The following is a 23,392-nucleotide window of genomic DNA, read 5'->3' on the forward strand; positions in this document are numbered from 1 at the left end:
CTTCATCCTTTCGGACGTCCGATAGCTTCCTTTCGGACGTCCCACATGAGTGCCCTGTTTTTGCTTCTGCTTTTATGCCACAAGAATCTGTTCTAACAAATTACTCACATAAAAACATTAGCCCAAATCTACATTTTGGTTTGTTAATCATCAAAACCAATGATTGATCGACCAAGGTCAACAAAAAGTAAGTGGGGGAAGATGGATGCAGGATGGAGGCAGGATGGAGTAGATGGAGACAGGACTGAGGAGCAGGAAAACAGTACAAAATGAAAGACGGGACAGCGGAGCGGGAAGGCGTACAAGAGTGGAAGACAAACAGCAAGTTAGGAGTGGGAGCAGCTGGAGCACGTGGCAAGCTCAAGACAGCAACTCCAGAAGGCCACAACAGAGCTAAACAGTGGCAACGAAAAAGGAAGAAGAGAGATGCAACGACCACCTGACGGAGCCAACCTAACGGATGCAGGCAAATAGGGCCAACGAAAGACGGGTCGTACAAGGTGAAACTTGAGTTGAGGGTAAAACTTGAGGGTAAAACTTGAGCTGCAAAGAAGACCGCACAAGGAAGAAAAGCTTCAGCTTGGTGGAGTTGGTACACAGGAGACTGAGCAAGTGACAGAGAAGTGACCCACGACCTCAGCCAGCCTCCCACCGAGCAAGAAGAAAAAAAGAAAAGAAGAAAACAGCGGGGGGAGGGAAATAAACAACGCAGCCGCTCCACGCCAGCATCAAACAAACGAATCCCCAGTCGCCACGCGGAGGACGACCACGTCCACGTGTACACCAGGCTTCCGCCCTTAGTCTATATAGTTAAAGACTTTGAAAGCCGCAACGAGACCGGCAAATAGACCAAAAGAAGTCTGCCGGCCACTCTCACCTATACATTGACCTATTTCAACGACTTCAAGTACAATTGTCTCGCCGTGATCAAATTCCTTCTTAAGTTCCCACTTCCCACACTGGAGTCCTCTGCTTTAGCATTCTTCACTTCGTTTGAGTACTTTTGACACAAAAATCCTTAATAACCTCCTTGGGATTACATCAAACCATATCATTCATGGACTCGCTCCCCCCAATTCCACATGCAGATCCTGCGCTAATAGCTCAGGATTTCGTTCCGTTCTTTCGAGTTTACAAGGATGGCCGCGTCGAAAAATTCCTCCAAGCTCCCTTCGTCCCTCCATCAGACTCGGACGATCCCCAGAGCACTGGTGGTGTCCGATCAAAAGACGTCATCATTTCACCGGAAACCCAAGTAGGTGCACGCTTGTATCTTCCGGCCACGGTCAAACCCGACGAGAAACTTCCTGTCCTGATCTACATCCACGGGGGGGCCTTTGTCATCGGATCAGCTTTCAGCGTCGTATACCATAACTATCTTACCTCCGTAGCAGCTGAGGCCAACGTCGTCGCCGTGTCCATCGAGTACAGGTTGGCTCCAGAGCACCCTATCCCCGCATGCTTCGATGATTCCTGGGCAGTAACAAAATGGGTCGCCTCCCATGCCAATAGACAAGGCCCCGAACCCTGGTTCAACAATCACGCCGACTTTTCAAGGGTGTTTTTGGCAGGTGACAGCGCCGGAGGCAATATTGCACATTACATGGCGGTCAAAGCCAGCCGAGAAGGGTTGGGGGATGGTGTGAAGCTTGTGGGGTTGATTTTAGCGCATCCATATTTTGGCAAGGGAGGGCGTGAAGAATTATGGGAGTACATCACTTCAGATTTCAAAGGGTGGGATGATCCAAGGCTTAATCCCATGGCGAGTTCTGGATTGTTGTCGGGCCTTTTGTGCGAGAAGATTCTGTTGTGTACATCGGAGACAGATTTCATTCGAGATCGGAGTTTGCATTACAGTGAGGCGCTGAAGAAGAGCGGATGGAGGGGTGAATTGGAGGTTGTGGATGTTGAAAAGGAGGGCCATGTTTTTCATATACTGAATCCAAGTGGCGACAATGCTGGAATCTTGATGAAACGTCTGGTTTCATTCTTGGGAAATTAGGCCCCGATGATGCTGTTTTGATTTTCAGTTTTCTGCCTGCCGTCGTCCGTACGTTACTTTAAAGTTTCAATGCCAAAAAAAAAAAAAAAAAAAAGTACCGCCTTTCTTTCTAAAGCCTTGTACTACTAGTCACGGATACCAACCCAATGCAGTGTGTTTCTCGCATCCGGCCTGCCTCAGTTCAGGATGCCTACTACTATTAAGCGCCATTTGGTTGCGATAACTTATTAAAAAGCACTTTCTAGTAGAATTTTTAATAAAAATAGTTATCAACTGCTTAAATGCTTTTAAATATATTATTTAAAAATATAATTCAATAAGTACTTATTATATTTAATAATGTGTAATTTGAAAATTTTTAAAAATGTTTATCACAATATTTGGTTCATAATATAGGATGAGATGATTAAATTTGATATTTTATTTTTTAAATCATAAAAATTACTCTAAAAGCATAAAATTTGAGCTTTTGTTAAAAGTACTTTTAACACCAAAAGTTCTATTCCTAATTTTATAAAATGATTTTTAGCAAACATTTTAAAAATACTTTTAACACTTAAAAAGTACTTTTTTACTAAAATCCGAAACGGGGCCTAATGATGATTCCACGAAAGGAGTTAGAAACTTCCACAAGCTGGAAATTAGCAGCACTAGCTTTCTCGTGTCTTCATCGGCGGTCATTTTTGTTTTGTGAGGGGTTGTTCGAGTCTATTCATTAGGGCCATACAAGTTACATTAATATTTTTACTCAAACTATACGATATAGATTTTTATGGCAACCATTAGCTGGCTAATCCAATTTCCATTGCAAAAAAAAAAAAAAAAAATTGTTCTACTTATATCATTAACATAATTTTCAGTCTTTTTTTTTTTAAATTTTACATATATTACATCAAAAAAATACTACGATATTATTTAAGATATTTTTTCTAAATAATTTCCTATCCAAACGGAGCCATTATTGTTTCCTGCTTGGAAGACTAACACCAGTCTTTGCTGGAGCACATGGCCGGAGTTTTTGTTAGCATAACACCAGAATGACAGAAAGACTGTACTAGAGTGTCTTCAATTTTAAGCCTAAGACCAGCCCCGTAGTCGCAAGTGATAGAAATAGTCGTAGTTTATAACCATGGTTAGAAATTGCCATGAGTTCCTCTTCATTAAGCTCCGGTTTTAAAGGGCAATCAATTTGGTAGGATTGGGCTGGGTTGGGTATTCTGCTAGTCAACTGCCGTCAATTGTTTATTTGTTGTGATAGCTACTAGTCGTTCAGACCCCGCGGGCACCTAACTTCTGGGAAGCATTTGGTGACATGATATGTCAAAGTTTTCAATATTGGAGGGCTAAATTATTTAGTCTCCAGAATATTCTAGGTGTTCCATCTTAGATTTTTTGTTAGCTGTCTTGAAAATTTTTCTGAAACTGAAATTGAACTCATTTTGGGAAAATATCAAGACACCAAATTCATCGCCCTGAATATCAACCACTAAACAAACAATTGGTATTTAACCAGAACTATATTATGTGGAGTGTGGATTAGTGTGTAGATGTGTCGTCAAATGCTAGCAAGAAGATGAATGTTGGCATACCAAACTCATCACCCTGCCTGAATGTTAAACACTAAAGGTGGTAGTTAACCAAGAATATATAACCACCAGCCACCAAGAATATATAACCACTAGACTAAACTAGGCCACCACCAAATCCTTAAGTCCACCGTCAAATCCTTAAAGCTTGATGAGGTGGTGATCCCTTGACCTCCTACCAGTTCCCACAATATGTGGCTTCTCTAGACAAATTCAGATGGATGCGTAGTGCACCCATTTGATGCGATAGTAATTCAGTCACCATCGGCTTCCTGTAAATTTAACTGGGCTTCCCCTTAAATTATGATAGAATAGAATTATATAGATAAAATGACGATTGAAAAAAAAAACCAAGAATATATTTTGTGGATTAGTATACTATTTCTTGTCGAATGATAAACGTTGTTATTAATCCGAGCCCCATTAAAAGTCGATCCACCTCCAAAGAGTCAAACCCCTGTTTAGAAATTAGGCCTTTAACTAAGGTCGCTACATTCTTCCAAAATGCTTTGGGTACCCGTACTTCCCCTTTTACTGATGAGGAACTCGAACCTAGAGGTGTTCACGAATCGAGTCGATCACGAGCGGCTCGAGTACGAGTTCGAGTCGAGCTCGAGTTCAAAAATATTAAGCTCGTTGGCTTGCGAGCTCAATTATATATTTTTTTATTTTTATTTTATATTTTAATAGTAAAATTACACATATATCCCTAATAGTTTATTATTTGTTAAAAAATTATTATTTTATTTATTTTTAAAAATAATATAAATATTTTTATTTTTCAAAAAAATTTTATTATTATTTTATTTTATTTTTTAAGCTCGAGCTCGAACTCGACGCGAATTTGAATTGAGCTCGAGCTCGAGCTTGATATTTTGAGCTCGTCGAACTCGAGGTCGAGTTTGAGTTTCACAAAATTAACTAAAGGTTCGTCTCGATTAGGCCAAAGTTCAGCTTGACTCGGTTCGTTTGCACCCATACTTGAACCTGCGTTCCACTAAAGCCCAATTAAGTTTTAAGCTTTGAAGTTAATAATTTGCAAAAATAAAATTTAAAAAAATCTTGAAAATAGCAAGTGATGATTTTACTACGTTTCTCCGTTCAACTAGAGGTCACCTTTTTTTTTTTTGAAACTTCAATTAGAGGTCACTTAAACCTCAAGAAATAAGGATTTACCTTTAAAATGCTTGGATATTCTTTTTTAAGAATATGCAAAAAAAAAAAAAAACATTGATCTAGGTTTGTTTGGATAGTGCTTTTATCCCAAATTTTTCAATCACCTTTTTATATCACATACATCACATCATAAAAAGTGCTACAGTAATTATTCAAAATAATATTTCAAATAATACATTATCCAAACATAAGCCTAGGATTTGTTTGGATAGAGTATTATTTGAAATATATTTAAAATAATTATTATAATATTTTTTATGATGTGATGTATGTGAAATAAAAAGATAGTTAAAAATATAAAAAAATAAATTAAAAAATTTATTTATGATGCAAGCGAAACAGTTCTAGTATGCTACTTTCTCATCTCAATTTATTTGTTATGTCTCTCAAAAATTAAAATTTTCAAAAATAATGATTTGATTGTGATGTATCGGAATGGAGGATATTTATAGTCCCAAATAAATGTTACATCTGTAGGGGAGCCATGGGCCGACTCCTAGGCGTTTGGCATTTGTCACGTGTCAGAGGTTTGAAGCCAAATCCGTGCGTTAGATCAGCAAGCGATGGCTTGACAAGGCCGAGATCTAGCTATTATATTGCAATTCCAAGCTGGCTCCAAATAGTAGGTGGCGTCTTTCTCATGGTCATTCATCGTTACTTTTGGGAGATATCCCGTTTGGTGAAAACATCTACCTTGTATATAAGAAAAGAGCAAGGTTTAGTGTTTGCCTTTATTCTTGCCACGTGGCTTTTTCATTGTCTGACAAGTGGCAAGGTAAAATATTTTCTACAAGTTGTCTGAAGCCTTGTCTGAAGCATTCTCTTGCTTCTGGCATTGGACCGTTTCTTTTCTTTCTCATTAGTACACTAGCCAGTAGTCACTCAGAGCAGTTGCGTGACCCATGAAAACAATACCAAAAGCCGCAGCCCGCATTTTACCATGAAAATAATTTTTTTTTATCATAAATTTTTAAGTTTTCTGTGAACATGTTTTTTAATTATCTTTTTATCGCACATGTCTATCTTGTATATAAAAAGAAATCCAAGATACTGTAGCTAACCATTTTTTTGACACATATATTGCATGTATTTTTGACAAGTGGACTTTTGATTATTTTACCTAAATTTTTCCTTCCCTTTTTTGATTCAATTGGGTTAAAGGATTAAAATATTTTTTCTCATTGAGAAAATTAACTCCATCTCTTCTTTTACTTCTTGCAGTAACTACTGTCATCTCTCACCTTTTTTATTTTTTATTTTTTTAAACTAATCTAACTAAGATTGTTGCCATGTTCTTTTTTTTTTTTTTTTTGGCAAGATGATAGCTACTTAGCAAAAAGAATTCTTTATTATTTTTATCCCATTTTACATTTTCTTTTCTTCCTTTTTTCTTCATCTCTAATGTCTCATGTTTGCTCTATTTTTTTATCATAATATTATAGCCAACTGGCATTTGTTTGTTAAATTTATAGGATGATGTTTTTATTTTAGAGTTCTTCATGGATAAAAGGTGAATTATTAAAATATCTTAGAATTCATTTTATACCAATGATCATTTTCTAAGAATAATAGAACAAAAATTCATTCTTTTATTTTCTCCTCCCATGATTTGATTTCTGACTTCACATTTTGTTTCCTTTTCTTTGTTTTTTTGGTTCCATTTTGTAATTTTCTACAATTTTGTGTATTTTTTTAGGAGAAAGATATATCATATGATGTTTCCATCAAGATAAATCTAGTTAGGCATTCTTGTATCTCCATTTTTCTCCATTTCTTTCTTTTTGCAATTATTTTATGGCCTATTCAATTTAATTGAAGGATCCAATAAAATTTTGTATATATTTAATCTAAAGTTAATTTTTGTTTGTTTTTTAAGTACTCTAAGTGTTGTAGTATCAATTGGGTTGGTATTCAAGGATTGCAGTCGGTGGTGGAAGTCACAATTGAGGCTTTCAGCCTAGAGTGTGACTTGACAAAAAATTGTTAGAAAATTCAAATTTGATTAGGAAGATGGTTTTGCAATAAAAAATAGTTCAATTCTAATTTGTATATGTAGATCAAGAAACATAGCAATTCATATTTTTATCTAATCTTGTTATTTATATTCTGGAGCTGCAGGATAATGTTGTCACCTTTAGACGGAATTTAAATAGATGAACTGGATTCTTCTATCAAAAGAAAGAAAAATATGAAAGTTTATAGTAAACTATATTGATGTTGAAGATTGTGCTATGTTTTAGCAGCTTCCTAAACTTTTTCTCATTATTAAAGTACTAAAAGTATTACGACTGCTTTTGATTTAATTTTAACTAAAACTATACTACTATTAATACATCAATGCACTTATAGTGTATTAATTTTCTCTCCATTTTGGGTATTATATAATGGTGGTTCAAAAATATTTATTCAAATGATAATAAATAGGGAGGTTGAATTGAGGCTTTCGGCCTAGAGTGTGATTTGACAAAAAATTGTTAGAAAATTCAATTTTGATTAGGAAGATGATTTTGCAATAAAAAATAGTTCAATTCGAATTTGAATGTGTAGATCAAGAAACACAGCAATTCATATTTTTATCTAATCTTGCTATTTATATTTTGGAGCTGCAGGATAATGTTGTCACCTTTAAACGGAATTTAAATAGATGAACTGGATTCTTCTATCAAAAGAAAGAAAATATATGAAAGTTTATAATAAGCTATATTGATGTTGAAGATTGTGCCATGTTTTAGCAGTTTCCTAAACTTTTTCTCATTATTAAAGTACTAAAAGTATTACGACTGCTTTTGATTTAATTTTAACTAAAACTATACTGTTATTAATACATCAATGCATTTATAGTGTATTAATTTTCTCTCCATTTTGGGTATCATATAATGGTGGTTCAAAAATCTTTATTCAAATGACAATAAATAGGGAGGTTGAATTCATAGATGGGATTTCTCTTTACAACAAATTTTGAGAGAAATTTTATTTATTCTCCATATTTTGTTAATTGTATCCCTACAATAAACAAAAGCTATATGATAAAAATAATAGCGGAAGTATGATTAATAAAAATGAGAGTTCAAATAATATTTGTCAATTTTAATTGCTTTGATGCTCAATTTTTCTCCTATATTTCTATTCATTCATCATGTGACAAAATAATTTGATGCCATACATTCGACTAAACTTCTAGGGAATCCAAACTGTGCTTTACACAGTTCAAGTACCTCTAGTATGAAGTATAAAACGTCAAGAAATTACCCGACGTTCAGCGCCTATTCGTATCGTATCCTACTCCTGCCACTTTATCAATGGCCTCTAGATATTTTTCGATTTTCGATTTTTAATTAAGCTAAGCCTGTGCTGCAGCTGAGTCCTAGTGTTTGTTGCTGATATTTTTCGATTTTCGATTTTCAATTAAGCTAAGCCTGTGCTGCAACTGAGTCCTAGTGTTTGGATTGTGATTTATTTGCCAAAATATATTTGCTTACATCATTATTACAATTTCCAACACACCTTTTTATCTTCCCAATTACCTTTTTATCTCACATACATCACATCACAAAAAGTGATACAGTAAAAATATCTCTTATAATTCACAATCCAAACAAAGCCACGCGTGGAAGACTAGTCTTGCATTTTATGACGTACAAGTATGCAATGAGGTGTTGAAGGGAATGGAAAGGGCAGATTGCAAATCCTAGAAGAAAATATATGTTCCTTTTGAAGGCCAATTGCAAAGATGCAAATAGATGTAACTGATAATAGGATGTGTAATTATTCGAATTTTCATTTTTTGAATTTATTTCTTACATATGTTTTTCAATTATTTCTTTATCTTTTCAATCACTTTTATATATATATCACTTTATCTCATAACGTTGTCTTTTAGTCACTTCACTCCCATAAATAATTCAAGTCAATATATTAAGAAATTTTGAACAAAAATATCAATTTATTCTATAGCATTATCACATTGTTATTATCACTTCATGTGACGACCCCACTTCTCCCAAGGGCGAACCCAAGGGTATCGGCGGGCCGCCTGCCTAACTCGCGCCAGGACTCAAAACTTAAAACAATCAAAGCCAGAAAATTCAAAAGAGTACTATATACAATCCCAAAAGAGTTATAATTACATTCTCCAAAAGTATCGAGTCAAACCACTCTAATATACTACAATCACAACTAGCAGAAGATAGACCCTAAGAAGGGTCCTTATACAAACCACCAAAATAAAAAAACAACATCCTAACTGTTCAGCTATTACAAGCCAATCTAACTATACTAGTATACGAGCCAAAAGTCCCCGCGTCGGCCCCTGCTAAGGAAAACAAAAGAAATGGGGTAAGCTATATGCTTAGTAAGTAAACAGGGGCGAAAGCATAAATTTCACGTAACAGTTACACAATAAGAGTAAAGCAAAAGCAGAAAAGTAACATCACATAATAAGGATACAGGTGGCTCCAAAGCCAACTCATATGCCATGCGTGATCTCCTGCCGACACTCCGTCGACTGCAAATAATAGTCCGTAGAACTTCACTTGTACACCCACCGACACCTTATCACCCTCACTGGCCAGTCACCTCACAAACTTGCCCGGACGAACGAAATCACAAACTTGAGCTTGAGTCACAAGCTCGGGTCACAAACTTGGTCACCTTCTCGGTGAACCGGATTCACAAAATTGGTTCATAACATGAACCTACAAACTTGGTGACCTCAGACTAAGTTGGACTGACTTCGACCAAGCCCTAACCGGCTCGAATAGTCCAACCAGGTCAAGAGTTCGCCCCAAACTCACAAACTTCACAAAATTATTCAAAATCACAAACTTTACAAATTTCACAAACTTTATTCGAAAGTCGCCCCGAGCCACAAGTTCAAGGGTTTTGGTTCCAAAAGGTTCATATACATATGCCAAGTACAATTATACATTCAAATTAGGGTTTAGGTCGAGTGTGATAAAGTACACCCTCGCCTAAGTGCCCTTTTCACATATCTCAAACACATAGCAAAGAAAACACACCAAACTGGCCTGAATACTTACTCAAAATACCAAAAGCAGTACAAGAACAAAATCGCTTCGCGCGTTTTCGCTAGTAGTGGGCCCCACTGGCTCCGCCTAACTCACCATGGTCTGAAATAGAAGATTTTATCACATAATATCACAAACGACTATTAACAGATCCAAAACAAGCAAAACAGCAAAATTGGCACACGAAATTGCGGAAACGGCAAAAAGGGCGCACGCGCTCACGTAAACATGACGAACGGAAACGGCAGATTTGACACTCGTTTCTAGTTTACTCATAAGTTGAGCTACGAATATCGGATTAAGGCGTATGAGACGCCATATCGAAGCTTAAAGGATGAACAACAACTGTTATGAAGACATCCAGAACTGAAACTGGAGGCTTTAGTCCCAAATGAACCAAACACAATCACTTACGAAATCTGGCCAATGCACAAATGGTCAGTTTTGAGTGCAAACTGTTTTCTATGCTACACATGGTCAAAAGAGCTGAAAATTGGCAGTTAGATAGTTCATTCCAAATGGAACAACTTTCATGAAGGTCGGAAATCCAAATTCGGAACGAAAATTGGTCATCAGGACCAAAACAGATCTGACCAGAAAATGGTCATTTTCACGGGCAAGCCTTGTTTGCTCGGCTATATCTCAGGTTTTATAAATCCGATTCATGAAATTCCAAGGGCGTTAGAAAGCTCTGATATAGGGCTATAAGTTTGGTGTTTTGGTCGCAAGCCCAAACAGTTTGTAACTCAGTCAAATGTAAAGCTAAAGTTCCAGCCATAAACTTTCCAAAAACGTACCAGAATCACAAACCGTATTTGATCTCAATATGCGGTAATGGCACCAAATTCACTACGGTTATCGGATGGGGGTGTAAGACCCACCGTTTCAAAGCTAAGAAACAGGGGTACAATAATGTAGAAGGCCACTCAGTCCAAATCCTAGTACAACTAGGTCAAATATGCAAAATACAAATCCAGAATTACCAAAACAGGTTTGCAAATCACATAAAACTGTAATGACTATAACTCAGTCTATACAAGTCCAAATGCCGAAATTCCAAAGGCATATGGTAGCTAAGACGTCCAGCTACATTTCATCAGAAGACACCAACATCCAAATCCAAACCAATTCCAGTCAAAATGGCCAATTACCAGTACAGTTTTCGCATTCTGTCCAAAGCAGAACAGCTACAGTAATTCCGACATAACTCACACTACACTAATCCAAATGACCTGAAATTTTACAGGCACTTCAAACACATCAATACCTACAACTTTCATGTTTTAAGCCAAGGCCAATTCGGCTTCTAACCCAGAGATACAAAACCGGACAGAATTGAAGGGTATGAAACCCTAACTTGCTAATTTATCTTCCAAACCAGAAATTTGCTGCAATTAACTACCATTCACACCAACTAGCTTCATTCCCAATCATTTCCAATCATCATACATAGCCACATCATAGTAATCATATGCAACCAGCAAAAATCCCAAATAAATAGAAAACTTCATCAATCTTGACTAAAATCAAGAAATAGTCCACAAAATCACAGTTATAACAACCACAAGTCATTTATGAAGCATCTTTAGGTAGAAGAGAGGGGTTCCATAGTCACTTACCTTAGAACCAAAGAAGAGAGACCACTTAACACCTTAAGTTTCCAACCAACTTCACCACACAACTCACTATCACTCACTTAAGGGATTTTATGGAGAGGTTTCAAGTTTAATCGGTTAGTTTGTTGATTTGTGCAAGATTGGAGCATGAAATTTGGAGAGCTTTTCCTTTCCTTTTGCTTGATGTTGGTCGGCCACAAGAAGGAGAAGAAATGGTGAATTTTGGTCAATTTTTGAGATATTTATCTTTTGGTCAAAAAAAGTCAAGAAAGTGAATAGTAATTCTTAAGTCTTTTCCAATGAAATGGTGACACTTGTCACCACCATTAATGCATTCCTATCCTTTCTTTTCTCTCTCACATCAATCATTTCACACACTCTACTTATCTCTTAACACCCGATAAATTTTACACAGTATCCGAAATTTAACCTAATTGGCCGAATTTTTCCGAACTTTTCGCACTAGTGGGTCCCACGTCCAATATACGTTCTTAATTTCTCAAAAACTAACTAATACTAGAAACAACATCTAAAAACTCTATTTACTCAATAAAATTATCTGGGGAATTTTCTAATAAAGAAAATGTAGAAAAAACGGGTTTTCAATCTTAACCGGAACTTAGGGTTTAAATCTTAATCCCTACTTAGGGTTTTCGAAATACTTCCAAAACCAAACGTTACCGCCCAATTAATGAATATATCAACGTAGAACGAATTGGGGCCTCACAATCTCCCCCACTTAGGACAATTTCGTCCTCGAAATTTCTATGAACGGAATCTATCAAATCTAAAGTAACCAGTAGCCTGTACCTTCCACGTTCTTAAAAGAAACGAGACTCTTCATTCCAGTCCTGACTCTCGGCCTCGTTTTATTCCACAGTTATGACCATGTCCGCGACTATGTCTTCCTTCCACATATATACACACATATATATATATAGTTTTCCCTTCTCTCTCTTTTCTTTCCAAAAAGGTACTTTAATGAATGAATGCAGTAAATTGACTACAATAACAAAATCCAACATACCAATTACACAAATAACATATCACACATAACACGCCATATCAAAAGACGGACAAGCAAGTATACAAATACATATCAAGTTGGACAGATAAGCATGTACACAAACACATATACTAACTTTAGGTGGTCGTAATATACGGGCGAACCAAAAGGAAAAGGTGAAGTCGTCCCAGTATCAGACCGTCTGATCTCTCACGTCCCTTACTATCCAAACTAGATATCCGTTGACCTTTTGTACGCATTCTAGTCAGGCAAAGCCTGTTCATGTTTCCAAAATAAAGTCTCAAGTACCTAGTAGCTTGCATCGCCTCAATTCTGGAGTATTCGGGCACAAGAATCCGAAATAAGATAGTTCACATCTCGAGCTGGCCAGTCCCAAGAGTAAACCATCTACAAATCGAACTTCCTACCCGACATACCTATCTATGGTTCTTAGATACCATGAGAAAGATTGAAAACCTATAACACTTCAGGGTTCATAGCTTATGCTCGAACGAGCACTTAATCCTTCATACCTATTCACCACTCAACCCAAGCTCACTTCGCGCGGAGACCACGCGAAGCAGGCTCTAGGTTTTATCCCTCAATTGCTTGACTTTCAAATCAAATCAAATCCCACAGTCCGGCATCCTAAAATTCAAGCCTAGGATACACTACAGGAATCTGAAGCCTAAGCTCTGATACCAACTGTGACGACCCCACTTCTCCCAAGGGCGAACCCAAGGGTATCGGCGGGCCGCCTGCCTAGCTCGCGCCAGGACTCAAAACTTAAAACAATCAAAGCCAGAAAATTCAAAAGAGTACTATATACAATCCCAAAAGAGTTATAATTACATTCTCCAAAAGTATCGAGTCAAACCACTCTAATATACTACAATCACAACTAGCAGAAGATAGACCCTAAGAAGGGTTCTTATACAAACCACCAAAATAAAAAAACAACATCCTAACTGTTCAACTATTACAAGCCAATCTAACTATACTAGTATACGAGCCAAAAGTCCCCGCGTCGGCCCCTGCTAAGGAAAACAAAAGAAATGGGGTAAGCTATATGCTTAGTAAGTAAACAGGGGCGAAAGCATAAATTTCACGTAACAGTTACACAATAAGAGTAAAGCAAAAGCAGAAAAGTAACATCACATAATAAGGATACAGGTGGCTCCAAAGCCAACTCATATGCCATGCGTGATCTTCTGCCGACACTCCGTCGACTGCAAATAATAGTCCGTAGAACTTCACTTGTACACCCACCGACACCTTATCACCCTCACTGGCCAGTCACCTCACAAACTTGCCCGGGCGAACGAAATCACAAACTTGAGCTTGAGTCACAAGCTCGGGTCACAAATTTGGTCACCTTCTCGGTGAACCGGATTCACAAAATTGGTTCATAACATGAACCTACAAACTTGGTGACCTCAGACTAAGTTGGACTGACTTCGACCAAGCCCTAACCGGCTCGAATAGTCCAACCAGGTCAAGAGTTCGCCCCAAACTCACAAACTTCACAAAATTATTCAAAATCACAAACTTTACAAACTTCACAAACTTTATTCGAAAGTCGCCCCGAGCCACAAGTTCAAGGGTTTTGGTTCCAAAAGGTTCATATACATATGCCAAGTACAATTATACATTCAAATTAGGGTTTAGGTCGAGTGTGATAAAGTACACCCTCGCCTAAGTGCCCTTTTCACATATCTCAAACACATAGCAAAGAAAACACACCAAACTGGCCTGAATACTTACTCAAAATACCAAAAGCAGTACAAGAACAAAATCGCTTCGCGCGTTTTCGCTAGTAGTGGGCCCCACCGGCTCCGCCTAGCTCACCACGGTCTGAAATAGAAGATTTTATCACATAATATCACAAACGACTATTAACAGATCCAAAACAAGCAAAACGGCAAAATTGGCACACGAAATTGCGGAAACGGCAAAAAGGGCGCACGCGCTCACGTAAACATGACGAACGGAAACGGCAGATTTGACACTCGTTTCTAGTTTACTCATAAGTTGAGCTACGAATATCGGATTAAGGCGTATGAGACGCCATATCGAAGCTTAAAGGATGAACAACAACTGTTATGAAGACATCCAGAACTGAAACTGGAGGCTTTAGTCCCAAATGAACCAAACACAATCACTTACGAAATCTGGCCAATGCACAAATGGTCAGTTTTGAGTGCAAACTGTTTTCTATGCTACACATGGTCAAAAGAGCTGAAAATTGGCAGTTAGATAGTTCATTCCAAATGGAACAACTTTCATGAAGGTCGGAAATCCAAATTCGGAACGGAAATTGGACATCAGGACCAAAACAGATCTGACCAGAAAATGGTCATTTTCACGGGCAAGCCTTGTTTGCTCGGCTATATCTCAGGTTTTATAAATCCGATTCATGAAATTCCAAGGGCGTTAGAAAGCTCTGATATAGGGCTATAAGTTTGATGTTTTGGTCGCAAGCCCAAACAGTTTGTAACTCAGTCAAATGTAAAGCTAAAGTTCCAGCCATAAACTTTCCAAAAACGTACCAGAATCACAAACCGTATTTGACCTCAATATGCGGTAATGGCACCAAATTCACTACGGTTATCGGATGGGGGTGTAAGACCCACCGTTTCAAAGCTAAGAAACAGGGGTACAATAATGTAGAAGGCCACTCAGTCCAAATCCTAGTACAACTAGGTCAAATATGCAAAATACAAATCCAGAATTACCAAAACAGGTTTGCAAATCACATAAAACTGTAATGACTATAACTCAGTCTATACAAGTCCAAATGCCGAAATTCCAAAGGCATATGGTAGCTAAGACGTCCAGCTACATTTCATCAGAAGACACCAACATCCAAATCCAAACCAATTCCAGTCAAAATGGCCAATTACCAGTACAGTTTTCGCATTCTGTCCAAAGCAGAACAGCTACAGTAATTCCGACATAACTCACACTACACTAATCCAAATGACCTGAAATTTTACAGGCACTTCAAACACATCAATACCTACAACTTTCATGTTTTAAGCCAAGGCCAATTCGGCTTCTAACCCAGAGATACAAAACCGGACAGAATTGAAGGGTATGAAACCCTAACTTGCTAATTTATCTTCCAAACCAGAAATTTGCTGCAATTAACTACCATTCACACCAACTAGCTTCATTCCCAATCATTTCCAATCATCATACATAGCCACATCATAGTAATCATATGCAACCAGCAAAAATCCCAAATAAATAGAAAACTTCATCAATCTTGACTAAAATCAAGAAATAGTCCACAAAATCACACTTATAACAACCACAAGTCATTTATGAAGCATCTTTAGGTAGAAGAGAGGGGTTCCATAGTCACTTACCTTAGAACCAAAGAAGAGAGACCACTTAGCACCTTAAGCTTCCAACCAACTTCACCACACAACTCACTATCACTCACTTAAGGGATTTTATGGAGAGGTTTCAAGTTTAATCGGTTAGTTTGTTGATTTGTGCAAGATTGGAGCATGAAATTTGGAGAGCTTTTCCTTTCCTTTTGCTTGATGTTGGTCGGCCACAAGAAGGAGACGAAATGGTGAATTTTGGTCAATTTTTGAGATATTTATCTTTTGGTCAAAAAAAGTCAAGAAAATGAATAGTAATTCTTAAGTCTTTTCCAATGAAATGGTGACACTTGTCACCACCATTAATGCATTCCTATCCTTTCTTTTCTCTCTCACATCAATCATTTCACACACTCTACTTATCTCTTAACACCCGATAAATTTTACACAGTATCCGGAATTTAACCTAATTGGCCGAATTTTTTCGAACTTTTCGCACTAGTGGGTCCCACGTCCAATATACGTTCTTAATTTCTCAAAAACTAACTAATACTAGAAACAACATCTAAAAACTCTATTTACTCAATAAAATTATCTGGGGAATTTTCTAATAAAGAAAATGTAGAAAAAACGGGTTTTCAATCTTAACCGGAACTTAGGGTTTAAATCTTAATCCCTACTTAGGGTTTTCGAAATACTCCCAAAACCAAACGTTACCGCCCAATTAATGAATATATCAACGTAGAACGAACTGGGGCCTCACACTTCATCCCTTGAAAATATAGTGATATAATATCGCTTTAATTTCTAACATTATTTTGTAGGCATTTTATTATTGTTAATCTAACTAGTATGGTCCAAATTTTTAAAATATATTTATCCTTTTTTTATATATACTTAAAAATAAAAAGTTGGGATGATTATTCATCCTTTTTCCACTTTAAGAGATCTAAAAGTATAAAACTAAAAAAAAATTCTCAAATTTCTTTTTTCATACTTATTAATACTAGAAAAGAAAAAGGGAATATGAAAGAAGGAGACAGTAAATTGATTTTGTAAAGAAAGAAAATAATGAAGAGTCTAACATTATCGTATTACTTTAAGGTTTTCGGGATTATGACTGGTAAATAGAAAGGTGAAATAATTTTAAAATAATAAAAGTATTTAATTCTTTCTTATTTGTATTTTTAAGAAAAAATAATTGAACTCTTTCTCTCTCTCTCTCTCCTCCTTCCCATCTTTTTATTTATTTTTTCAATATTAACAACATTACCAAGAAGAAAGAGATTAACACTTTAACTTTTTTTTTGTTGATACTAAAAAGGAGAAGAATTATTCTATTTTTTTTATTATTTTTATTATACAAAGAGGAATGTACTTTTTTTCTAAAACTCTTTAAATTACTAAGTTGATTTAATGGTGGAATAAATTGTCTAAAAAATAATTCTAGAGAGTAAATTGATAATGAGGCTATAGTTTATGGGATGGAGTGATAATAATTTTAATGGATAAATATGTTTTTTCACTTTAATTAATAAACTCCGTTAAATTTGACTATTAGTCTTGAGATAAAGTGACTAAAAGATAACGTTAATAGGGAAATTGATAGTGACACCAAACGTTAAGGAGGTAAAGTGATAATAATCTTATATATCCCGCCTAAAAGGTGCCACCAAAATTAGCATAATTATTTTTTTTCCCTCTACGCGTGCCAAGGTTACTACGTATACATCTTTTTTTTATATAAAAATTATTGTATTTGTTGCGTCTATTTTTCTGTTTTTTTTTTTTTTGAATACCATATTTGTTGTGATGATGCTTATACTGTATAATAATATAATTGACAGGAACGATTGCAAAAGTCCACATGAGATACCTTCCTCTCTCAAACAATGGGATTCGTGGCAGATAATTTGTCATGGTCACATTGTTTTTTTTTTTTTTCCTTCTTTATTTTAACTTTTAAGACATTATTCGGTGTACATCGGACATTTGTTGCTCGAGTCACGTATTGCCTTGGCATGTTACTCCAGCAATATCATTTCTAACCGCCATATATGCCTCCTGTCAGTGTCTCAATAGAAACGAATATACGGCCATGGATCAAATATTGCCAAAAAAAAAAAAAAATTCCTGAGCAACGGCATTGGTTTTTTTTTTTTTTTTTTTCTTCAAAAAAGGGCTGTCATAAGTTAGCACGATAGCCCATCATTTTTTTTAATAATTGTTGGGATTGTCATGCTGACTTAACACACGGCAATCTAGGAAATTTTTTTTAAAAAAATAAAATCAGACATATAGTTTTAAACATCAATTCTTTCAAAGTCACATTTGTTGAAATTTTTTATTTTTATTTTTGACAATTTTTTGAGGAATTAGCTAGATTAAATTGAAAATGACACGTAGATCCACGTCTCAAGGCAAATGACCATATGTCCGTAAATCAATCGAAAATGACGCGACGAGCATAACCTCACACTTCACCATGGCAAAAATAGAATAGGGAAGACGACAAGGAAATACAGCAATAATGCCTTAGTATAATCATTAATCACGACTCTCCTTCTTGCTACATGCTGGCCAATAATATGCCTTACCAAACCACCTTATTTGTTTTTTTTTTTTTTATTATCAAGGAATCTTTTGAATAAATACCTCGTACGATGAATGAGTCTATGAATTATGAAATCTCCCGTGCAATAATTTCGTTTTTTCCCCTTCTCCCACACTCTGCTCTTTGTAGTTGGTTCACCATGGCTACTAACTCAAATGAGATTCTTCATGATTTTTCTCCCTTAATCCGCATCTATAAAGATGGTCGAGTCGAAAGATTGGAGGGGGAAGACACTGTCGCTGCATCAATCGATCCAGAAACCCGAGTTGAAAGTAAAGATATCGCGATGGCACCAGAATTCAATAGTGTCTCTGCCAGGCTTTACCTACCCCAAAACGCCAAACCGGGTCATAGAATTCCACTTCTAGTCTATTTTCATGGCGGTGGATTTGTCGTGGGATCTGCCTTTTCTCCTGTTTATCAAGAACATCTTAATTCACTAGTAGCGGAAGCTAATGTTATTGTTGTATCCGTCAATTATCGACTAGCCCCAGAACACCCTCTCCCTATTGCATATGAAGATTCATGGCTGGCCCTCAAGTGGATCGCTTCTCATTCAAAATCAGGCGATGGCCCGGAGGAGTGGCTCAAGAATTATGCTGATTTTGATCGCGTGTACTTCGGTGGGGACAGCGCTGGCGGTAACATCGCGCACAACATGGCCTTCAGGTTTGGCATAGAGGAATTGCATGGCGTCAATCTTAATGGGATTTTTCTAAATTGTCCTTACTTCTGGGGAAATGATCCTATAGCTAATGAAGCAGGGAGGAAAGGTGAGAAGAACTTTCTCGACAACCTCTGGTTTTGCATATGTCCCAGTACGACAGGGCTGGATGATCCACGGCTAAATCCCGCGGCGAATCCTATGATTTCCAGGCTAGGCTGCAAAAGGGTGCTGGTTTATGTTGGCGGCAAAGATGTGCTGAAGGACAGAGGCTGGTACTACAAAGAAGCATTGGAGAAGAGTGGATGGGCTGGAGAAGTAACGGCTGTAGAGGTTGAAGGGGAAGAACATGTCTTCAATTTGTCTTCCCCCAGGGGAGCGAACTCTCTGTCGATGATAAAAGATTTGGCTCGTTTCCTAAACCGCAATTGAGTGTAAAGGATACCAATCTGAAGCAACATCCTAGCAAGACTATTACTGTATCTTTCAAGCAGGAAGAAGCAAGTGGAAATGTCTCTTAAAAGGGGGAAAAAACACGAAAAAAAACTCTAATCTTCTGAAAGATACTAAAGTTTTTGTTTCTATCTATGGTTTGGAAGTTGCACTTGGGGTAACGAATAAGAATCCTTCTTCTTCTTTACCAAACTTGAGGGAATTCAGTAAAGCAAGTCTTAATATATAGTTAACATCGAACTTGCCTTTTACCTTGTCATCATTACAATAAATCAATCAGCGCAGTTCCCACCAAGGAGATGAGCAAAATATGAGGTAGAGCGCTTAATTAGAAAAAATTTGTCATTGCTTTTGGTTTGGATGAATTACACGCTTCGAAATCATACGTAAATAACCAGTGTTAAAAGAGGAGGGAAAAAGAAGGAAATTCCAATGTAACTAAAAGAAAGGGAAATATATATTATTGTTTCAAAAAACGAAAGAAGGGATAAACTAACTAAAAATTAATTAGGGGAGGCAAAATGTGACTGTTTCTGTAGTTTACAGAAAAAAATTGCAATTTAACATATAAAATCATGCTTTTGTTTCCAGCTACCATTATTGACTTTTGTCATTATTAAGGTGTTTTTAACTGAACTTGACTAGTAGCACATGAACAGGCCCTAAAATTGTTATAATCTTTTTTTTTTTAAATAAAAACTAAATTGCTACAATCTAAACATAAGAAATTGCGTGAATGTCTACAAAAAAAAAAAAAAACACTTAAATTAGGGTGATAAAAAAACTTTACTTGTATTGAAATACATAACCTTTGCAATTTTTCAAGGGATAATTTCTGAAATCTTCCCTAACATTTCTCTTAATATCACTTAAAACTCCTTAGATTTTGAAAATTTCATTTACCATTCTTAGATTGACATTTTCTTTGTAACATTTTGGCCTTTTTGGAGGAAATGCAAGAAGGATAAAATTTTTGTTCCAATAATACCCTTATGTTATTCTACTTATGACGCTTACAACAATAATGAAAAAAATAAAAATATGTGTAGTTATCGATGCAATGACGGGTCATTGTGGCGATATACAATAACTATTACCTAGTATAATGAATGATATTTTAACCAAAAAAATGGTATTCTCCTAGATATTTTGATCATATTTTGATGAATTTTTTTATTCCTAACTTATTTATAAAATTCTTTATATGTAGAATTTATGTCGCAAATGACACATATGAAGAGATTATTGTAATTTCAATATAATTTAAATTACATCATGTATTACAATATATTTCCTATAAAAATTTGTTGACTTCTTTATAAGTATCCCGCAAAAAGTATCAAGGTATTAATTACTTAGAAAAATTTATTTAAATGCTTGACTTTGACTAAATTTATTTTGCCTACGTTACTACCTGCTTGATATAAAGAAACATAGATTAATATTATTGTATAGCAATTTGATTAATTTGTACCTATATTTTTTGGTTTAAATTTTTTTTGTTTTTTTTTTTGGTTAAATAGTTAATAAGGGTGCAAGGGTATTGTTATCAATTTATAACATTTAATTGGGATATTTGATTTTATTAAATTGGTAAGAGAGGCAAGTGATATTTCAAAACCTCGGAGAAGTTGAGTGATATCACTAGAAATAAATGTGAGAGGTTTCTAAAATTATCCCATTTTCCATTCTAAAATATGCTTGTCGGAACTATGTACAACTCTTGTTTAGCATCGAAATGCAAATCCGGTATAATCCAGAAAAGTCAAATAATTATTGTCGACCCCACCACACCACCTTGATCTTTCAGTCTCTCTATACTTGCGGATACGATTGCAAGTTTCTTACCTGCAAATATTTGCTTGTCTTTATTCTGCTTCCTGACTCCTCCGTATTGCTCTCTCCGTTGTTCAACAATGGCTGCAAACTCACCTGAGATACTCCATGACTTCTCTCCCATGATCCGTGTATACAAGGACGGCCGAGTCGAAAGATTATTAGGCAAAGATATTGTAGCTGCATCGGTGGATCCAGAAACCGGAACTGAATCAAAAGATGTCCAAATATCACCAGAACTAAACATATCTGCTAGGCTTTACCTGCCCAAAACACCTCGACAGGATAAAAAACTTCCTCTTCTAGTTTACTTCCACGGTGGAGGCTTTGTGGTCGAATCTGCCTTCTCTCCTCCATATCACACGCACCTCAACGCAGTAGTTGCAGAGGCTGGTGTTGTCGCAGTTTCAATTAACTATAGGCTCGCCCCCGAGCACCCTCTACCTACTGCTTATGAAGATTCTTGGATTGCAGTCAAATGGGTTGCCTCTCATTCGAATGGCCAGGGTCCTGAGGTATGGCTCAGGGATTATGTTGACTTTGATAGCGTGTTTTTTGGCGGGGATAGTGCTGGTGGCAACTTAGCACATAACATGGCGTTAAGGGTTGGACTGGAGAAACTGGACGGCTTCAATCTTGATGGGATTTTTCTCAACTGTCCTTATTTTTGGGGAAAAGAGGCAATCGGTGTTGAGCTAAAGAACTTAGAGATGAAGGCCTATGTTGAGGTCCTCTGGCATTATATTCACCCAAAATCTGCAGGGGCTGATGATCCATTGGTGAATCCTGTGATGGAACCCAACCTTTCGAGGCTAGGCTGCAAAAGGGTGCTGGTTTATGTTGCGGAAAAGGATATCCTGAAAGAGAGGGGGTGGATTTATAAAGAAGCTTTGGAGAAGAGTGAGTGGGGCGGAGATGTGGAGGTTGTGGAAGTTGCAGGGGAAAATCACGTCTTCAATTTGTTCTTTCCCAAGGGAGAGAATGCTTTGTCGCTGCTGAAGAAGTTGGCTGCTTTCATCAATAATAAGAATGATGTGTAGATGCATCACTTAAAGAAGTGGATGATCACTTTGATTATTGTCATTCCCCAAATCTTTCCAAGTACTTATTTGAAGTTCATATGCAAGTGTTTGTTTCAAAATACGTATTTTGTGGAATAATCACCGGTAATGGTGAGAGATAAATGATGTGATTCGGTACAGGAAATGCGTTCACATTCACCCCGCTGGACCTGTTAACCATTATCAATCAGGGTGTTTCTATTGACCAATCTTGCTTTAGCTTCTCAAGCCATTATTTGCGAGTTGAGACTTGACTTCTGCTTGCTTTTCTTTTGGACCTTAGTGGCTTACCCGTTGCAGGTGTGAATGTTTCTGCATTAACTGCTACTGGCTTTTGCCATGATGAATGAGCTAAGCAGTGACGAATGAACAAGATAGATTATTGATTATGTTAGGGGGAGACTAACTATTCTATTATTATGTTCTATATTACTATGTTAGAGGGAGAGGACGGACATGAACAGGCGCAACTGTAACTCGCACGAGATCTCATCATTCATCAAATTAAATTGTAAATTAGTGCTACTGGGAAATACTCTCTTTTTCCACATTGTCGGAGCTACAAAAATTTTTCATGTGGGGGTGCACAAATTTATAATGACAGCCCGTGCATTTGATGAATGGTAGTATAATAAATGGATATGATCAAATTTATATATTAATAAATACTTTTTTCCCATAATTTGCTCAGGACAGATTTTTCACAACCTTCTTTTTACTTTAATTTTAAAATATTTTCTTCTCAACATGAAAAGAATTGCCTGCAACTAGCACTATTGATTATACTGCTTACTAGAGACTAGAAATTGATTTTTTTGTGCTTGAGTTGCAGTCGTCTGTTTGATTTGGGAAGAGCGAGACGCATACACAAGGAGCACAAAAAAAAAAAAAAAAAAGAACGTTGTACAAGTAGAAAGCCCCGAAGATGGAGAAGGGAGAAGGGGGCGAAGATTGGTGGGACAGGAAATTAATTGTTAAAATTTATTTGTTTGTATTATTAACATATTTTTTTATTTATT

General features: G+C 36.5%; 3 protein-coding genes across 3 annotated transcripts; all 3 read left to right on the forward strand.

Annotated features, from left to right (window-relative positions):
* The first annotated feature begins 702 nt into the window (after positions 1-702).
* Positions 703-2,284, forward strand: LOC113726412 (probable carboxylesterase 7). Its single transcript, XM_027250118.2, has one exon. The coding sequence runs from the start codon at positions 1,058-1,060 to the stop codon at positions 2,000-2,002; it is 945 nt and encodes a 314-aa protein (XP_027105919.1). The 5' UTR covers positions 703-1,057; the 3' UTR covers positions 2,003-2,284.
* A 16,039-nt stretch (positions 2,285-18,323) lies between these two features.
* On the forward strand, positions 18,324-19,668 carry LOC113726413 (probable carboxylesterase 7). The gene has a single exon (XM_027250119.2). It carries the CDS (start codon positions 18,409-18,411, stop codon positions 19,453-19,455), a length of 1,047 nt encoding a protein of 348 aa, XP_027105920.1. The 5' UTR covers positions 18,324-18,408; the 3' UTR covers positions 19,456-19,668.
* A 1,594-nt stretch (positions 19,669-21,262) lies between these two features.
* On the forward strand, positions 21,263-22,582 carry LOC113726414 (probable carboxylesterase 7). Its single transcript, XM_027250120.2, has one exon. The coding sequence runs from the start codon at positions 21,393-21,395 to the stop codon at positions 22,350-22,352; it is 960 nt and encodes a 319-aa protein (XP_027105921.1). The 5' UTR covers positions 21,263-21,392; the 3' UTR covers positions 22,353-22,582.
* Positions 22,583-23,392: the final 810 nt, after the last annotated feature.

This window comes from Coffea arabica, chromosome 2c, assembly GCF_036785885.1.
Source record: "Coffea arabica cultivar ET-39 chromosome 2c, Coffea Arabica ET-39 HiFi, whole genome shotgun sequence".
Classification (NCBI taxonomy): domain Eukaryota; kingdom Viridiplantae; phylum Streptophyta; class Magnoliopsida; order Gentianales; family Rubiaceae; genus Coffea; species Coffea arabica.

Excerpts from the sequence above, each read along its gene's own strand:
- LOC113726414 (XM_027250120.2), top strand. The coding sequence starts at position 21,393 with ATGGCTGCAAACTCACCTGAGATACTCCATGACTTCTCTCCCATGATC.
- LOC113726412 (XM_027250118.2), top strand. The coding sequence starts at position 1,058 with ATGGACTCGCTCCCCCCAATTCCACATGCAGATCCTGCGCTAATAGCT.
- LOC113726413 (XM_027250119.2), top strand. The coding sequence starts at position 18,409 with ATGAATGAGTCTATGAATTATGAAATCTCCCGTGCAATAATTTCGTTT.